A 19,301-nucleotide genomic window follows, 5' to 3' on the forward strand; every position below is an offset into this window, starting at 1 on the left:
TCCTTTTATCCTTTTATACTTTACAGCTCCATAGTGAATTGCATATAAAAACTGAGGAGCTAGTTTCTGTTTTAGCAGCTGAGATGGGAAATGATGAAACACAATTAAGAGACATGATTTTCTTATTGAAAGAAATGATTTATGGTGTCACATGTCATTGGGTGGACAAAGAGATTTGAACATGGAATGTATAAACTGACAGTGCTCAGTCTATTTGTAAAGATAGAGCTCTGTATGGCTTACAGCATGAAGCAGCCTGCTTGTAGAAACCAATCCAGGAAACCAGCCTGTTCTAAGTCAGGCTTATGGGAAGTCAGACCATTCACTCTAGCGGGAGCCAATGATTACCCTTGTAACAAGTGACCTAGCGTGTCTAAGGCTTGACTAGAATTGACTAGCAGCTTCATATAGTTTTATCTGCACATCCAACCAGAAAGCCAAATATCCAATCACATAAGAAAAGCAAGCTTGCTTCTAGTTAGCCTGTCCACGTGTCTTCCCCAGGCTGCCAGACTCCTACCAGGCATACTAGAAGCTTCCTTCCTGGGCTTTGTCACTCTTATGTCTGTCTCTGCATTCTGCCCAAAGCTAAGTGACAGTGGCCGACTTGACATCCTTGCTATAGCCTTTGAAATCTTTTCATTTGTTTGGTTTCATTTATTCTAACAGAGCTTACTCACAGGAAACTCCAGGAGAGGGGCCACGCTAGCAAACAGCTGCAGCACAAAGGGCTTCCGGTGCAGAATGTAGAACTGGTGGCAGGCAAATTCAATAGCTTGACGCAGCTGGGGATTGCTCTCATAATCAGAGTACACCTGAAGAGAAATTAATGTTTAGAAAGTACTGTTGTAGTGTTTAAAAGCAGTCTTTGCTTTTAAAATAAAGCTGGTGGTAGAGAGTATAAAATGCCATAACCTTCTTGAGATAAATTTGGCAATAAACATAATATCTAAAATGAAAGATCTTTCCCCAGGACATTTATGACTAGGGATTCATTTCAGTGAAAAAAATTTGACAAGTATACAAAGATATTCATCTTAAAATGCCTTCTGCAAGATTGCTTTTTGTAAAGTATTTTTATTTATTTATTTGCAAACAAAGAGAGAGAGAGAGAGAGATCGAGAAAGAAGAAATAAAAGAAGGGCTGGAGAGATGGCTTAGCGGTTAAGCGCTTGCCTGTGAAGCCTAAGGACCCCCGTTCGAGGCTCGGTTCCCCAGGTCCCACGTTAGCCAGATGCACAAGGGGGCGCACGCGTCTGGAGTTCGTTTGCAGAGGCTGGAAGTCCTGGCGCACCCATTCTCTCTCCCTCCCTCTATCTGTCTTTCTCTCTGTGTCTGTCGCTCTCAAATAAATAAATAAAAAATTTAAAAAAAAAGAAAGAAAAGAAAGGCAGAGAAAATGGGCTCACTAGGGCCTCCAGCCACTGCAAATGAACTCCAGATGCATGTACCACTTTGTGCATCTGGCTTTAAGTGGGCACTGGGGAATCTAATCAGTCCTTAGGCATTGCAGGCAAGCACCTTAACTGCTGAGCCATCTTTCCAGCTCAAGATTTTTTTTTTTTATAGCAGAAATCTTGACTTATTCATAAGTAGTGGTTTATTAAGTGAATTTTGTTACATGCAAACAATGTAACTGTAGTAGCTTAAAAAGATGCCATAAAACTAAAAAGCTAAATGAAAAAGAGTACAATATTTTCTAGTACATAAAAAGTAGGTTACAACACTGGGGGGATTGCTCAGTGGTTAAGCTCACTTGCTGTGTAAATATGAGGGCCTGAGAGGGCCCCAGACTGCCTGAGTTCCATTCCCTAGCATCCACAAAAACAGCTGGGCATGGTCACGCACATCTGTAGTCCCAGTTCTGTGGGAGATAGAGACCAGGAGAACTGCTGTGGCTTGCTGACTCATAAAACAAAGAAAACAGGTGCTCTGGGGTGAGTAAGAGACTCTGTCTCAAGGAGGTACACAGATTAGCAAAAAGAGGACAACTGTTCTCCTCTGGCCTCCACACAGTGTGTGTACATCAGCATGCACATGCGCACACTTCATACATATCATCACACACCACAACAAACATACTCTCCACACAGTGCCAGAAAGTAAATCAGTAAGATAGACTACAAATTTGAATATATGGTATAATAAAAACTTTCATTTAAAAAAGAATATGTACATGCATGTGTATGGAGAATTTCAAGAAATGTGCAAAGTACCTGGAAAGTGGGCCGCAGGTGGACTCTATTTCCTGTGTTAAATTTATCTTCTATAATCCCAGCAGTTACCATTTTACAATGAGCATAATTATTTTTGGTAATCAGTAAATATTTAATATTTTAAAATAAGGCAGAGGTTCTTATGATAGTAAAACTATTTTTTTTTTTTTGCTCAAATAAGTGGAACAAACTCTATGTTGCATAAGCACATGATATTTTCACAACATTGATTAAAGCTTTCCTAAAAGATAGGTGACTAGGATTTATCCCAGGAACTATATGGCTTATATTCAATACTTCTAAATTGGAGTCAGATATACAATGGACATGAGTAAACAGAACATATTCTGATTGAAGTCACTTTCTCCAATCCTGTCAGCCTAAATTTGTGATAATAGAAACTGCTGCTAGACTGAGGTCAGAGAATTTCTTGGGAGAAACAACAGATGAACATCTGCCATGCAGTTGACCCAAGAAGAGGACAGAGGATCCTTCACTTTCTAGGGCAGCAGAGCCACCTCAAGGTCTTGTTAAAAATGCCCATTGCTGGTTCCCACCTCAGAGTTTCAGCAGGTCTGAGATGGGGCCCAGGAAAGTGCATGCCTAACAAGTACCCAGGTGATGCTGATGCTAGTGGGTCCAGAGACCATATCTGAGAACTACTGCCCTATCGGACCTGGGAAAACATGTCTCACCTCTGGGTATCTCAGGATAGCATGGCATGGTGTGAAAATCTATAGGAGTGGTTACACGTGGGGCTTTATCTTTGTTACCCACAAAGATAACTGCCATAATGATGTTTTACTACGGGGCTGGAGATATTGTTCAGTGGGTAAGCTCTTGCTGCACAAGCAGGAGAGAGCAAGAGCACCTGATTCTCCACGAGCTTGATCCCCTAGCAACCATGTAAACGGCTGGGCATGGCCATGCCTGCCTGTAACCCGAGGCTCTGCCCAGTGAGAGGCTCTGTTTTGAGGAAACAGGTAGATGAGTGATGGAGAAGGATACACACATTTTCTGGTCACTGCGACACACGCACACCACAGCACATAGAGTATGCGTGGGCATGAGCTCCCGCGTGCACACGCACACACATGCACAAGTTGCAGTATAGATCACACCGGATTTTCTGGATACGCGCAGTACTCCGGCTACTCTTCTGGCAGGCAGAGGAGCATGCACCTGCAGCATGGTGGGGAGGATCCACTGGTAACCCGAGAGAGAGAAGAGGTGGTTGAAGTGAACGGCCGTGTTGATGACGGTGGCGGCATACTGCCTGAGCAGGGCGCTGTCTTCTGGGTGGAGGATCAGAGCCCCATTGAAAACGTTGAGGAAGAGCATGATTTCATCCCCCCAGGGAAACTCGCTCGGCATGCCCAGGAACATCTCCTCCAGGAGCTGGATCCACAAGCTTTTCTGAAGAGTGTCGAGGCCAAACAGCTCCTTCCCAGCTGCAAGAACAGGTAACAGCAGAGACTGAATTAGCCCCTCAGGGATCCTGCCAGCCCTGGCGCAGCAACACGAAGGCACTGCTGTTTCCAGTTTGTGCAAGCTCCGGGGTGAGATCCACTGCTGACAGGTTTCCCGGCACAAACCCCTGTCATTTCCCGAGCACGTCCCAGTTCTCAAAGGACTTTCAACCAGCGCCTCTTTGCCTGTGCTCTGTGGGCACGGCGCCAGCTGCTAAATGCGGCAGGGTTCAGAGAACAACTTCCTCCACACAGGCAATGGTGATGCTGGGCTCACTGCTCTGTCCCCTCAGCACCACCCAGACCGCAGCGCTGTCCGCTGCTGCTCTCTGTGCCTTCTGCCCTGGGACACTGAGGCCCAGGGATGATGACGTAAGTGACGTGCTTTTACATTAACAATGGTAACAGAGGGAAAGTTCCCAATAGGGTCTCCTGGTTTTCTGCCTCATTCTATCTTAATTCAGGCAAAATATGGAGTAAAATGCAAAAACGCTAAATGTAACGATCAGTAGGTTTTGCAAAAAGCCTGCGCCCCAGTGAAAATACACAGTTGAATATGTAATCCATTTTTTCTCCCCTCCCAAAGTTCCCTCATGCCTTTTCTAGGAAATCAATTTCTTCCTAAGCCAAAGGCAACCAAATCACTGTTCAACCTGTGTCACCTGGGGTGGGGGTGGGGGTGGGGGCTGGACTTCCTTTTGGCCTGTGTGCATTCCTTTCGCTCAGTCAGGAGCTCCCCTCCTCACCCATACCCCTGGTTCCTTTACATGTACCATGAGCTGTGAACCCTAGTCTCCAGGGCTTCTGCCCCAAGGCAGTGTGAGCTGCATCTGGGAACTTTTGAGACGTGCAAGTTTGGGTCCCGTACTGAAACTTCCAGGTGGAGGGTAGGCCCCACAGTCTGTTTTAACACACACTCAGTTTGAGAACCACTGACTTCCTGAACTGTCTACTCATAACATGCTCTGAAGGTCAGATCAAAACAAGGGCAGACGGGAAAACAAACAAACAAACAAACCCAAAACCCAAAACCCAAACCAAAACAAAACCCAGAAAGAAAGGCTTCCTTGCTGCGTTACCTTGAGGGTCACTGAAGAGTGAAAACTCAGCATCTATTGCACTTCGAGGGAAGGAGGGCAGCCGGAGCAGGTCTTCCTGAAGCATGGAGACGTGGGACTGCTTGTGTGCAGTGGGGATCTTCTGGGTTAGGGAGATGAGGAACAGCACCCGGCCTACCTCCTCCAGCTTCCGAGTGAACACCTAGTAAGGGAGAAGTGTGGGAACAGGTGAAAAACAGAATCAGGAACTTGAAAGTTGCAGAATGAAGAAGTGAGACCTTCAATAACGAATCTGTCTGATCAAGCAAAAGAGAAAAAAGGAATGAGGGAGACATGTTTTTACTTTTCTACAGAGAAAGAACAAACAATATTTAATCTATCTAAGTTCCTGTTTCTGTCTGCTCTGATGGAGCCCTTGGCTAGAGAAACACAGGGCGGGCATTGCCACGGCAGTTCAGAATTGCACACAGCCCATTGGTTTGGGTCTCATAATGTGGAAGATGTTCTCTAAAGCAAACCAGTCAGTTACGATTGCTTGGTCTATTTCCACTGGTACTTTAAGCTGTCTCTTGGCAGTTCTGGGTTTGTCTTCTAAAGAGAAGGCTGAAATGGAACCTGGGAAAGCCAATGGATGGGTCCTCAGTGATAACCTTATGTCCCTGAGTTTAGGTGGCATGTGTGTCTCTGTCTTAGTTCCACTTCTCTTGACAGTCGATGGGCAAGAGGTGTGAGTAGGAAGAAGCTAAGTAATAAACTGCTGCTGAGGAGCCTTCCGAACCAGATCCATGAACTCATGGCATTCCTGTCTCCTGGGGGAGAAGTCTCAAGGGCTCAGCTGGGAGCAGAGAGAGCAAGTGCCCCACTTTACCACACTTTAGAGTTGTGTTTTTAAACATGACAAGCACAAACACACATGTGTGAGCTAGCATCAGTCATCTTGCTAACATATGTCTTGCTGTCATGATCAAGGGCTGGGATAATTTAGGTAAAATCATTTTAGACACTGTACATATTTAAGATCTTCCAGTTCTCTCAGCGCTGTACGATTCACAGCATGTTCAGTATCTTCTTACTTTAAAAGCAATCTAGGCAGCCAATGGTAGCTTTTTTTTCTTAAAGTTCTTAAGTTATCTAACTCTGTGAAATTCTTATTTATCTTGTAAGACTATGTATGTGTGTGTGTGTGTGTGTGTGTGTGTGTATGTGTGTGTGTGTGTGTGTGTGTATATATATATATATATATATATATATATATATATATATATATATATATATTTTTTTTTTTTTTTTAAGGTAGGGTCCCAGTCTAGCCCAGGCTGACCTGAAACTCACTATGTGTCTCAGGGTGGCCTAGAACTCATGGTGATCCTTCTACCTCTGCCTCCCAAGTGCTGGGATTAAAGGCATGAGCCACCACACCCAGCTTTATGAGAATATTTTTGAATAGTTTTATGCCAAAATTAGCATCGTTAATGTGTGCATACAAAGTGAAATGAACAAGTCTTGTTTTTATATTTTATTTAAAAATAAAGGTAATAAATACATAGACATTAAAAATGTATTAATTTTGAAAGTTCATACCAAGGCACATTTTTGCATGCAGACTACTGACTTTTCTTAAGATCAAAGTCTGATTGGAGAATAAGTATGTGGACATTCCTCTGTTCCTCAGTGTTAAACTTATGTACAACTGCTTGACTGTATCTCTTTCTGTTTTAAGAAACATTCTTGAGTCACATACCTGGCTAATTGTAGAGTTTACTCTTACCTCTGGTAATTAGTTCCCTGTCATTTTCAGGTACAGTGCATTGTATTGGCTTCTGTTTTTTTTTTTTTTTTTTTTTTTCTTTTTGGTTTTTCAGGGTAGGGTCTCACTCTAGCTCAGGCTGACCTGGAATTCACTCTGTAGTCCCAGGGTAGCCTTGAACTCATGGCGATCCTTCTACCTCTGCCTCCCAAGTGCTGGGATTAAAGGCATGTGCCACCACGCCCAGCTCTTTTTCTTTTATATAGCTGCTGTAAACCACTAGGTTGATTATTTAGTTACTAACTATATTATGGAGATTTCGTTTTGTTTTGTTTTGAGGTAGGTTCTCACACCAGCTCAGGCTGACCTGGAATTTACTATGTATTCTCAGGGAGGCCTTGAGCTCACAGTAATCCTATTTCTGCCTCCTGAGTGCTGGGATTAAAGACGTGCACCACCATGCACAGGAGACTTTTTCTTTTTTTTCTTTTTGAGACAGGTTATTATGTAGCCAAGGCTGGCCTTGAACTTAGTAGGTAGCCATGTATAATTTTTGAGCTCCTAATCCTCCTGCTCCACCTCCTGAATGCTGGGGTTCCAGGTATGCATCACCATATGTGGATTATTATGCATACTTTCAAGACCACTTTACAAAACTGTGAAATAAATTAGAGGTGTTCTATTATTTGTATCTAGTGATTCATATGATTTATTCCAAATGAGTTTTCTTTACACTTTATATACCATAATCCAATTTATAAAACTTGCATATTTTGGGGAACACGTATTGCACAAGCCTGTCCATCACCCACTCTCTGAAGAGAGGATCGTAATGGAATCAGATAATTCGATGTTGGAACATGCTTACAGATTATTTTTCCCTACAACACGGCACAGAATGAAAAGGAGTGGCTAGACACCTGCTTCTGGATGAGCTCCTGTCCCTTCTCTGGATGCATATGTACAAGGTTCAGCTGTGGAGATACTGACCTCCGGAAGGGGTAAATATCTCGAACGTAAGTCTGTGGTGGGTTACACAAAGCAGAAAAAGATGAATTAAAAACTTTTTTTTTTTTTTGTCATTTCTTCATTCCCATTTGGACAAAGAGTCCAAAAGTTTGTCACACAAAAGTTCATTTATTTTACAATGGTTTTTATTCTTGTTACTTTTATGCATTTCAGTTTTACAGAACTCCAGTAAAGGCATCACCATCTTCTCTGGAAAGCTTTACTCTACCCTGGCTGACTCCCCTTTGTAGGTACTTGGTGCTAGATCGGAGTCAAAAGCAATGCAATAAACATCATTTTGGAAGAAAGTATAAATATAATAAACGAATAAATCAATGCCAGGGGTTGTCAGAGGTGCTCTTTGTTTATATTATCTAGGCCAAGATAACAGAGGAAGAACCAGGATAGCATCAAAATTTCAAAGGGACATGTACCGTTCTCATATAGGTGTGATGGTCAACCTTTATTGTAAATTGGTCTGCATTTTGAATCATCATGGAAACACACCTTTCGGTATGTCTCTGAGGTTGTTCCCAGAAGGAATTAACTGAGGAGGAAAGGCTCATCCGTAATGTGGGCAGTACTATCCTCTGGGCTGTGGTCCCAGACTGAGTGAAAAGGAGAAAGTGAGCGAAACACCAGCATCTGTCATTCTGTCTCCTGACTATATATGACCAGCTGCCTCATGTTCCTGCTACATGCATTCCATTCCATGAGGAACTTTATCTTGTAAAACTGTAAGCAAAAAACAAGCCCTTCCTCCCTTAAGTTATGTTATGGCTGGTATTTGTTCATGGCAACAGGAAAAGTAATGACTGAAGTGGGAAACTCAACTTTCCACCTACATACACTTATGATAAATAAGTGCTTTACCTGGTTCATCTCCTTCAAAGATCAAAACTGCTCCAGCCTAGATACTATCACCATCTTCACTTTATACATGAGGATATTAAAGGGTAGATAGGTAAAGCGATCGGCCCCAAGCTACAGAGCTTTTACTCTTAATACGGGATGACCTTCTGGTTGCAAGCTACACTTAGGAAAGGTTTGGTGAGCCTCTGACACAGTTCAACCCAGGCATAGGTACTGCAGCTTCACCTTATTGTAGTGGATAAGATTCCATCGTTTGTCCATGAGGAAATAATGTGTTGACTGGGATTCTGGGATGTTGAAAAACTCCAGACACTCCTAGAACAATAACAACAAATTTCAACCAGTATTTATATTAAAAATACTGCAATATGGTAGTAAGCTGAAAGACACAAGGTAATTCTTATAAGAATTTGAAATATACTTATGACACACACATATATTTCTACATGACAATATCTATTCATAGACTTATCCACAACATGTCAGTACAGACAGTAATGTGATTTTAAGCCATTTATTTTCACAGTGCTGAAGTTCTACAGACTATAGGGCACAGTGGTACCTACTTGTCTCAGTATCAGGAAAAAACATGCTTAATAACATGATTAATAATAAAAACACCATACATTGAGCATTTGCTGTGTGGATAATTTTTCTTTTTTGAAATAGAGTCGCATGTAACTCAAGTTGGCCTTGACCTGGCTGCGTGGTTGAAGACAGCCTTGAATGTCTGGTATTTCCTGCCTCTATCTCCTGAATGCTGAAATACCATTTTTTGCCAACATACCTTGTTTATGCCGTGATGGGCAGGAATGCTAGATAAGCACTCTACTTACTAACTAAGCTATATACTCACTCCTCACATAGGTAACTTGTATAACAAAACCTAGACACCACTATTGTTAGGAAGTAAGTGGGTCACAGAAGTCCTGTCACTCGATTTCTGTTACACTGGCTATGGTGGATCCAGGATTTGGACATGCTGTCTGATTCTTGCTATCCTGCCATACAATGTAGATATACAAATGGGGTGGTGTAGAAGTTTGTTTCTTTTACTGCACCTTGGATATTCTCTCAGAAACTCCAAGGAGCCTAAAGGAGGAGTAATGACCATTTGTACAAAAACAAAATACACAAGTTTGGCAAATGAGAATTTTCAGAATGTCTTTCTATTCATATTAAGGACTGGAATTATGGTCCATAAAAATTAGATTACTAAAAGCTTGAACTTCAGGAAAATGTTGATTATTAACTTACCTAATACTTTACCTACTTATAGCTTTGCAGGCAAATTATACATATATATATATATAGCATGGGTGAATCTGGCATGGATGAATCATTAACTGACAGCTAGAATGTCCCTATGTGGGCAAGGACAGGACACAGCAAAGACACAAGTCTGAAGTGAAATGACAGCATTTCAGGCAGGGTTGAGAATAAATAACATCTGAGGGTGACAACTGCTGTGAGCCAGAACTTGCCCAGTTTTGTTTATTTCAATGCAGAGCTCAATTGCCATTGAAAAGTGGGGGAAATTATGTAAGTTCATATAGTGGCAGAGCTTCTTGAGAGTAAGAAATTGTACGTGTTCATGTGAATATAGAAATAAATGCCATTTAGTTCTCAAAGCAATATTAACTGAATTAGCTGTAGGTATGCATAAAAAATCATTTCTGACCAAAAGCATTCCTACCTTCAGCAAGGCTTCAAATTGAGTGTCCTCATGGACTGGTAATTGAGTTGGGATATCACATTCATTCTGTCCATGAACTACCAAGGTTTTGGTGCCTACAAAAAATTTTAAAAATCATAGCAAACACATTTTACTATAGGATTGTTTGTATTTAAGATATACAACATCAAAATACTATTAATATTTTGACTTCTGCTGCTATTATACTAAGTTCACTCCCTTATACTTAAGCATATTTTAAATACTATTTATTTATTTATTGTAGTTATCATTTATTAAGTAATAGTACCTGCCATTTTTGAACTTTCTAATGTTTTTACCTGCATTTTACACATGTATCTATATTTGAATTTCACAGTAAATCCCTGAGATGAATTCTTTTATTTATCTCATAAATAAGGAAATAAAAACTAAACAGCTTTTTATTTATTTATTGGCTTTTCGGGGTAGGGTATTGCTCCAGCCCAGGCTGACCTGGGATTCAATATGTATTCTCAGGCTGGCTTTGAACTCCTGGGGATTCTCCTACTTCTGCCTTCTGAGTGCTGGGATTAAAGGCATGCACCACCATGCTTGGCTTAAATACTTTATTTAAGGACATGCATTTATTTAGTGAAAAAGTCAAAATTCAAACCCAAATCATCCAAAAAGTAATATATTTCTGTACATTAAATGAGGTGACTAGGCAGTAAGAGCTGAGAAAATCTAAAATGCAAAATATGTGTCTGGTAATTCCACTGCACTACCAACATACCCAGTTATTCCCTTATGGGGCATTTACCCTAAATGCTCCATGCTTCACTACAGAGATATTTGCTCAACCATGTTTATAGCTGCTGAATTTGTAATAGCTAACAACTGGAATCAACCCAGGTGTCCATCATGGGATGAATGTATAACAAAATTGTGGTACATTTGCACAGCAGTAAGAAAAAAACAATACAATGAAATTTGCAGAAAAATGGACGGTCTTGGAACAGATCATACTCAGAAAACTCACACAATCACAGAAAGACAAATGTTGCATGGTGTCACTCATCTGTGTTTCCTGACCTGGATCAGCTTGAGTTGCTAAAATACCTTATAAGCAATTTGAGGCCCAGACAATAGGGATGGAAGGATTTGAGGGGAGGGGCAGAGAAAGGGTGGAGGAAAAACACAAAACTAAACCCAAAATGAACTAGTGCAATAGAAACCTTTATTCTTGAAGACAGAATAAAAGATTGAACCCTCAGCAGAAGTAAAGGGTGAACACCTGAATAAAAAGGGCCCTGGAGAGATTGGGATGAAGCCTAGACTCAAAAAATGTTTTGACTCTGACTTGGAACTCCCAGTACCAGAAATTGGTTGTTAATCTCAATGAATTGTTGATCAGAGAGACCTGTGAGGCCCCCAAACAAGACAGGCTTCTGTCAAAGCACTTGTTTGCCCACCTGAGGTAAAAGATAAGACTGTACTGCTGAGGACATCATATGCTGCTGGCACAGAACATGGAAAGACTGGGCTGGAATCCAGAAGAGAGCCAGTCTCCAGTCATCTTGTCTAGTACTGGAAAGAGCTACTTGAGATACTGGGGGAAAGTAGCCAAGAACGGTCTGAGCAACCAGAGGTCAGAAGCAAACAGCCTGACAAGATGTACACACCCGTGCAATAGTGGCACACAGCCCTGGTGGGTAACCAATAGCTTCCAGATCAGCTAAGAGATCCACTCAGTGGAAAGGAACTCATATCTGGAATTGGGAATGAGGTCAGAATCCCAAGTAGACAAGGATTATGCTCTCCAATGTCCACTAGTCTTTGGCTAAAAGAAGGGCTATATTTATCAAATTCTCCCTAAATTAACAAGGTGTATCCCATTTAACCTGTGCTGACTTCACTCTCTCTTGGAGAATCTGTTTATCTTTTTCTGAAGGCAGTGAGACCCAAGGAGATAAACTACCCCTCCTGCTTCAGCAAAGCCCCATCTGAAACCACAGGGGAAATGGAGAGATGAGTGTGAGTGCTGTTTCCATGGTGAGCCTGACAAGCGTCAGGTTAATAGAGGCAGATGCTGTGGACACTCAACACCCACCAGAGCAGAGATCCAGAGACTTCTAAGAGCTCATCACTGAGGTAGGCTTAAAACACACCCAACACGGCTCAGGGGATTGTGTGGAAGAGGGAGGTGGAGAGAGTGTAAGAGCCACAGGTTGGAATGTCATGCCCAGACGCATTGCTTCCCCCCAGTAACTGTCTGCTGCTCTCACGACGCATAACCCATAACCCCACAGGGTACACCCTCAGCCCCACTGAGAAGCGCCCCCAGTGGAATGGGGGCAGGGATGAGGGCAAGGATGGTACCAACACATGATATGTCCATACTAAGTGTGTCTGTAAAAAAGAATAAAGAATGAATGTGCCATCACATCCGGTTTTGACATGCTTTGATTTTTAACTTATTGGTCTTTTTTTTTGAGAAATCTACACAGCTTGTAAACGTACCACTCCCACTTGTCAAGTGCTTGCCATACGGCAGGAAGCATCTACACAGCACCTCACTGATTTCCTGAAAAGTACGGACAGTGTTCCTGTAGCTCACATGGGGACAGAAAGGGTTGACAAATGGTGTGACTTTGTCACTGCGGATCCTGAGTCTGAGGCTGGTGAATGGCAGAGCTGACTTTCTCACAGGCTTCCTTGATGCCTGGGCCCATGTTCTTATCTATGTGAAGCTTAGTTTTTTCCTTACTCCAGTTCAGGAATCCCACCATAATTCCATAGTCCCTGAGCAAGGACCAGGGCTTGGTAACAATCTTCCTCTCAAGGACAAGCAAGCTGTGCCGACTAAAAAGAAGCTGCACTTAAGTTTATATTACATCGTACGTTGCTCTGCAGTTCTCCCTCCTCCTGTTTTCTTAGTTTGCTTCATAAAGCTGCCTCTCATTGGTTTACAAAAGATTGGGGTCTAGCCACACAAACTACATCATTCTCGTGGCAGTGCCAAAAGTTCACTCACAAAGGCTTAGGTGTTTTTTTGGGGGTGAGGGAGTTCTTCTGGCCCTGTGAGACAGACTTAAGGACATCCTCAACCTTGGCTACCCTCCAAGGATTGATTTACAAGGACTTGGTTCTGACATCTCTCTTTTTACCTGGCAACCCCTGACCTTTTTTTTTTTTTTTTTTTTAAGGGCCTCCTATATTTCTTCTGTGTTGCACAAAAAATTCTCTACTGCTCTCCATGATCAAGGTTAGAACTCTGCTCATGAATGAAAGGGTCCTTGTGCGTGTGTGTATGCACACGTCTGCTAGGTTCTGATTACCTGGCATGGAGGCGGTGACCAGGAGCTTTACTTCACATTGCTCCTTCTTCATTGTCTGCTTGAGATCCTTGAAGAAGAGGCCCTCCACGTACCCCACCACCTCCCACAGGAAGGTCAGAGTGGCAGAAATGGCGTCCATGCCCCACTCGCAGGGGGTCCGCACGAAGTACATGATCAGCCCCACCTGAAAATCAAAGAGTCTTAGCCACAGCCAGCCACAGCGCACTGCTCATTTTCTTGGCATTTTGGTTTTTAAACTAAATGATCTTCTCTGCCTGACTACACGCCGTTCATATGCTTTTCTAACACTTCCGGTGGCAGTGATCAGGAGAAGGCATAACAGAAACCTCGGCCAAACAGGCTTCCATGTGTCATTAAAATGAATATTTTTGCATGTGTGTGCATAGGCCTGTTAATATGCATGTAGGTGTACCTGGGCGCAGGTGTGCATGTGTATGGAGGCCAGAGGTTGAAATTAGGTATCTTCCTTGTTCGTTCTGTACTTTATTTACTCAGACAGAATCTCTCACTTGAACCCAGAGATTTCTAAACCAGCTAGTCTATGTTGTGGATTTCCCATCTTTGCCTCCCGAGTACAGGGATTACAGGTGCAACACCAAACCTGCCCAGCATTTAAGTGGGTTCTAGAGATCCAGACTGGTCCTCATGCTTGTGAGGCCCAGGCTTTATCCACTAAGCCACTTCTTAGCTTCCTGAAATGACCAATTCTTTCTTTAAATATTTTTGACAACTTCCATAAATATAAACACTATACCATGATCATAACCCCTCCCACAACCTTCTTTTTCCACTCTTAAATCTTCCCATCCACTAACTTTCTTCTTTCCAACTAGTCTCTCTTCTTTAAAATGTGTAATTCTTTATATTGTTATTTTTTGTTTATTTTTATTTATTTGAGTGCAACAAACAGAGAGAATGGGTGTACCACGGCTTCCAGTCATCACAAATGAACTCCAGATGCGTGTGCCCCCTAGTGCATCTGGCTCACGTGGGTCTTGGGGAATCGAGCCTCGAACTGGGGTCCTTAGGCTTCACAGGCAAGCTCTTAATGGCTAAGCCATCTCTCCAGCCCCGTAATTCTTAAAAAACAGGCAGAAGACCACCTTTTCAGACACTGTATCAGTAGGATGTTAGGAAGTTAGGCCATCCACAATTAATCTGTGATTGATATATCCCCAAATGCCATTTTCAACTGCTAGCCTAATATGCTTTAGACTCTGCTGCCTGGTTAAGTCAGTGAACTAAAATCTATTGTTAATGTGCTTGCAAAAATTATTTAGCTGGGCGTGGTGGCGCACGCCTTTAATCCCAGCACTCGGGAGGCAGAGGTAGGAGGATTGCTGTGAGTTCGAGGCCACCCTGAGACTACATAGTGAATTCCAGGTCAGCCTGGGCTGGAGTGAGACCCTACCTCGAAAAACCAAAAAAAAAAAAAAAAAAATTATTTAAAAAATGTGGCCTTATGCACATTTAAGTATTGACATTTAAAATGTTTCAATCCTATTTATTTGAAATAAGAGGAAGAATCTATTTAACATTGTATACATTAAAATAAGATGATGGGTAGCTTGATAAAGCATTTACCAAGTAAGCTCCAGGACCTGAGTTCAATCTACTCAATCCTACGTGGGTTATAAAAACAGCTGGGAGTGTAGGTACATGCTTGTAACACCAGCGCTGAGGAGGTGGAGGCAGGCATATTCCTGGGGTTTACTGTCCAGCCCGCATACTTCACTCAGTGAGTTCCAGGACATTGAAAAGACCTCATTTAAAAAAGCTGGATGATGTCTGAGGAATAACACCCAATACTGTCTTCTGGCCTCCATTTGCACACACACACAAACACACACACACACACACACACACACACACACACACACACACATGCACACACCTATCCATACATATCTATTACCACCCCCACAAAAGGCACATACAACAAATAAGGACTGATAGAAATAGTTGATGAAATAATATTTGACTATGTGAATAGTGCATACAAATGTCAGAAAAAAGATGTAAGCTATTCTTCTGTAGGTTTTAAATGTTGTTCCTTGAAAAAAAGTTGTAAGTTTAGGAAAACTTTATAGTTCCATAAACAAAATTGGTGTCCCTAAGCTAATTGTCTTTGGCAGTTGTAAACTTTATACCTTAGCAAAACCCAAACTTTTCCATTAGCAGAAATCTTTAAAAGATGGAGAAGGGGGGAAGTTTGATGGGCTTAAGTACTACAATCAATCAGAAATGTAGCACTTAAAACTAATATGTATTTCAGGGTCTTCCTGCATCTGCTCCACTTGTGGGTGAAACCAGATGATGGCTACCTGAGGTGGTGATGGGTCTGCCTTGTGCTTAGATGGGGGATAGTGATTAGGATGGCAGAGAAGCTCAAGAAGTTTCACATTTATTAATATGAGGAATTTTTACCCATCTTAAAACTATCTGGACACTAAATCCTTTCAAAAGTCTTTACAAACCCTTAGAGGTGGTCTTAAAGATTACTAGGTCAAGTCTAGCACTGGCTTGAAAGGTTCCTATCAGACTCTGCAAGTGATGGATTCCTATTACCATGACCATCCACACCTATGACTCATGACACAACAGAGATGTACCATGTGGGTAATAACTTTAAAATGGCTCTGCCTTATTATTTTGCTTTTCTGAATACAAGGCCCTCTCCTATCTGTGCCCAAAGCACCCATTTGCCTGAAACTTGGGTGAAGACTGGAGTTTGGACAGAAATGCACAGATGGGAACTTATATTCATAAAAAATAAGATTTTACAATAAGGTCAAAATGTGGCCCTTTTTTCTATGAGCTTCTCAATGCCCAACTTTTGAACTTCTTTTGAGTTGAAAGGAGTTTGGCAGGAGAGAGTTGAGAGGTTTATCTACTTATCATAGGGTTAATGGCAGAGGAGCGTAGTGGGTCCAGCTATGCATGTGCCCCATCAGTGACCTGGGAAAACTGGAAGGGGCAGCAGCAAGGAAGGTAACATTCAAGGGACCCTCACCTCCAGTCTGCGTTTGGTTTTTGACAAGAGTACATCTCAGGAACTAACCTGGATGCAGTGTGAATTTGGCCAGGCATACATTTAAACTGGGAGAAGTCCTGCCATTTTGATTTTACTTATCCAAATTTGGTTTTTGTGTAATGTAGCCTGGAACCCAGAAGTCATGTAACACTTGGTAGGAGAACTTTCTGGAAGAAATATCATGGGCTGCTGTCACTGAGCAGGGTGTTCTGGCAAGGGAAATTCTTCTGATGGAGACAAATGGGATTCATGGAGGATCTCTGAGGAAAACTATGGTACCGGCAGGCAGGAGCAGAGTTTGCTGAATGTTCCCCCCGTCCCCACAAAAATCCCATGGGAGCAGTTAGAACTGAGGTCACAGCAGCCATGGGCTTCAGTTTTTGCTAACCAGGTATTCAGCAACTAGTCAAAGAACTTTGATCACAAATGACAACAGAAGGGATAGAACATGAGCAAGTTGCTTTTCTTCCCAATTCCTCATACATATCTCCTAGAAACAAGCAATGAGAAGGGAGGAAGGAGGCTTTCTAGAGACTAAGCAATTCTATCTGAGAAACTGAATACTGTCCTAGATTTTTGTGTCAGTCTGAACATAAATGTGGATTGGATACTTATTTATATTTTTTCCCTTGCCAGCCAGCAAGTGGGTACTCAGTAAGAAAACTGAGTTAGTCCTCGACAAGAGAAAGAAATTAGAAAACATTCTCTGTGTGTGGTTCATAGTGTGACTTAAGTTTATCATCTTGCTATAGACGCAAATGCACATGCCCATGGTTAACTTTCTCTGACAACAGTAAGGAAGAAAGAAGTTTTCCCAACAGGGATGCTCATTTGTCTGCCTGGCTTGAGGTGAAATTTCCAAGCATGGTCATCATGCCCCAGACCCCACACTGCATGCTCACTGGGGGGTAGGGAGGAGCATGTGAGGAAACTGGTCAATCCTGGAGGCTGTCAGAACAGACAAGCTGCCATGGAAAAATACACATACGTGTGTGTGTATGTTTGTGTGTGTGTATGCATGAGTGAATGTGTTTTAAACAGGCAAAGGAGGAAAAAGATTAACAATTACATAACTAACATAGGGAAGATCCCTCATGGTAAAGGAAGACCAAAGAAACGGACATCCATTGAGTATCCATCAAATGGCAAAGACTGGCTGGCTGGTTCATCTCTGTATTAAACATGGTAAGCTCAGCTGACCTGATGCATCTTCAGTCACATAATTAATGGAAATTGATTAAAGACAATAAAAACCTCCCACAGAGCCAGGCATGTTAGTTCACACCTTTAATCCCAGCACCCAGGATGTAGGAGAATAGTCATGAGCTTAAGGCCACCCTGAGACTACATAGAGAATTCCAGGTCAGCCTGAGCTAGAGTGAGACCCTACTTCAGAAAAACAAACAAACAAACAAAAAAAACCCCTCCTACAACAGTTTATTTCATGTTACTACTCAGAGATAAGCATTTAGAATATTCTATTAGCTTCTGATACTCACCAAATAGTTAAACAGGATATGAGATGTCTGAGCTGGAAAGTCTCCAATGTTTAAGAGAAGTTTGCGCAGCATGTACATTAACTCATCCTGAGAGAAAAGCAGAGTTTTGAACGCATTCTGCTGCCATGATGCATGAAATAAGACTAATTTCTTGAAAATAGTAAAGAAAATTCCCGTACTTTTGTCTACTTGGTAACTTCTGTTATGATCAACATTATAACATATGAGATATGATACTAATACATATATATTTGTAGCATAGTTGAATCCTGCAATTTAAATTGGAAGCAACCTTTATTTAAACCTGGTATAACTTTATTCTTTGAGCTAATACATTACTATGGCTGTGCAGTAGTCAGGTAGCATTTTCTTTTTTAAAATAAAACTTCACACTGTGTCTGCAGTTCATGGGCACATCACTTGAGAGCTGGGCACTTAGTTAATTCTATTTTCCATGGCTGCCAGGTGTGATAGGAACATGAGGAAAATTTATGCTGAGAAGCCATTAAGCAAACTGGGTTTATTGACCTTCCTAATTCTGTTTCCTAGGTTTTAAGTCAATGAGATAGAGTGAAGCCAAAGGAAGATAAATTGAAATGTCCATTATTAGCTTTCCTTTCCATGACATAAACTTAATATTCTGTAAATGTGATTATAATATAGAAATGAACACGTAATTTTTAATCATTAGTGTGGTTTTTCACTGTCAGAAAACTGCTTGACATCTTACCGAGTGGTCTGGCAAATTATCTCTCTAGCTAATAGAGAATGTTAGCATATTCAGATAATCTTGCTGGCATTCAATGATGCTAAATAATCAGAATTCAATAAACATAGCCAACACTAAATACGTTAAACTGAATTTAATCTTTGTTTAAAATATTGAGTATCAGGGTCATCAATAGCAATGTACCACGTACATATGAAGGTATCAATTCATGAAGAAATCCGAATGTTAGCAGAAAAAAATTATTCATCATTATTTACAAAACACTATCCACTGTATATCAGAGGACGCTGATGCTGCCTTGCCCACTGTGAAGTCCTTAGCTGGTGTTAGCAGTGCTCAAACTCACAGCTATACTGTAAGTAAGAGGGATTTACTTGTCTATTGCTGATGGTCAGTTTTTCCAGAAAATGTCGAAGAACTGTTGATGGGTCTTCAATCAGGCAATTCCATAAGACTTGCTGGGCAACAGCACTCACTTTAGAAGAGAAAGAAAATCACAGATTTGTTTTAAGTGGAGATAAGTTTATCAGATGCTATATTCACACACTTTACTAAGCTTAATTGTTATTTTTGCCTTAAAACTGTTCTCTGGACACCTTCTACTGAAAAGTAGATATTCTTTGCTACTATTACTACTGAGCATTTCTCATG

General features: G+C 41.6%; 1 protein-coding gene across 5 annotated transcripts in view; it reads right to left on the minus strand.

Moving 5' to 3' along the window:
• Positions 1 to 19,301, minus strand: part of Unc80 (unc-80 homolog, NALCN channel complex subunit) — a 192,046-nt gene that overhangs the window by 50,193 nt on the left and 122,552 nt on the right. For all 5 annotated transcript variants that reach the window (XM_004653524.2, XM_004653522.2, XM_045147565.1 and 2 more), the window contains 9 exons: positions 19,025 to 19,125; positions 17,921 to 18,007; positions 13,367 to 13,550; positions 10,068 to 10,162; positions 8,597 to 8,686; positions 7,411 to 7,512; positions 4,765 to 4,945; positions 3,399 to 3,667; positions 681 to 815 (listed from right to left, as the gene is read on the minus strand). In XM_004653524.2, the coding sequence (XP_004653581.2) occupies positions 681 to 815; positions 3,399 to 3,667; positions 4,765 to 4,945; positions 7,411 to 7,512; positions 8,597 to 8,686; positions 10,068 to 10,162; positions 13,367 to 13,550; positions 17,921 to 18,007; positions 19,025 to 19,125 (1,244 nt within the window). The remainder of the gene's footprint in view (positions 1 to 680; positions 816 to 3,398; positions 3,668 to 4,764; positions 4,946 to 7,410; positions 7,513 to 8,596; positions 8,687 to 10,067; positions 10,163 to 13,366; positions 13,551 to 17,920; positions 18,008 to 19,024; positions 19,126 to 19,301) is intronic.

Source organism: Jaculus jaculus, chromosome 4, assembly GCF_020740685.1.
Source record: "Jaculus jaculus isolate mJacJac1 chromosome 4, mJacJac1.mat.Y.cur, whole genome shotgun sequence".
In the NCBI taxonomy this organism is placed as follows: Eukaryota; Metazoa; Chordata; class Mammalia; order Rodentia; family Dipodidae; genus Jaculus; species Jaculus jaculus.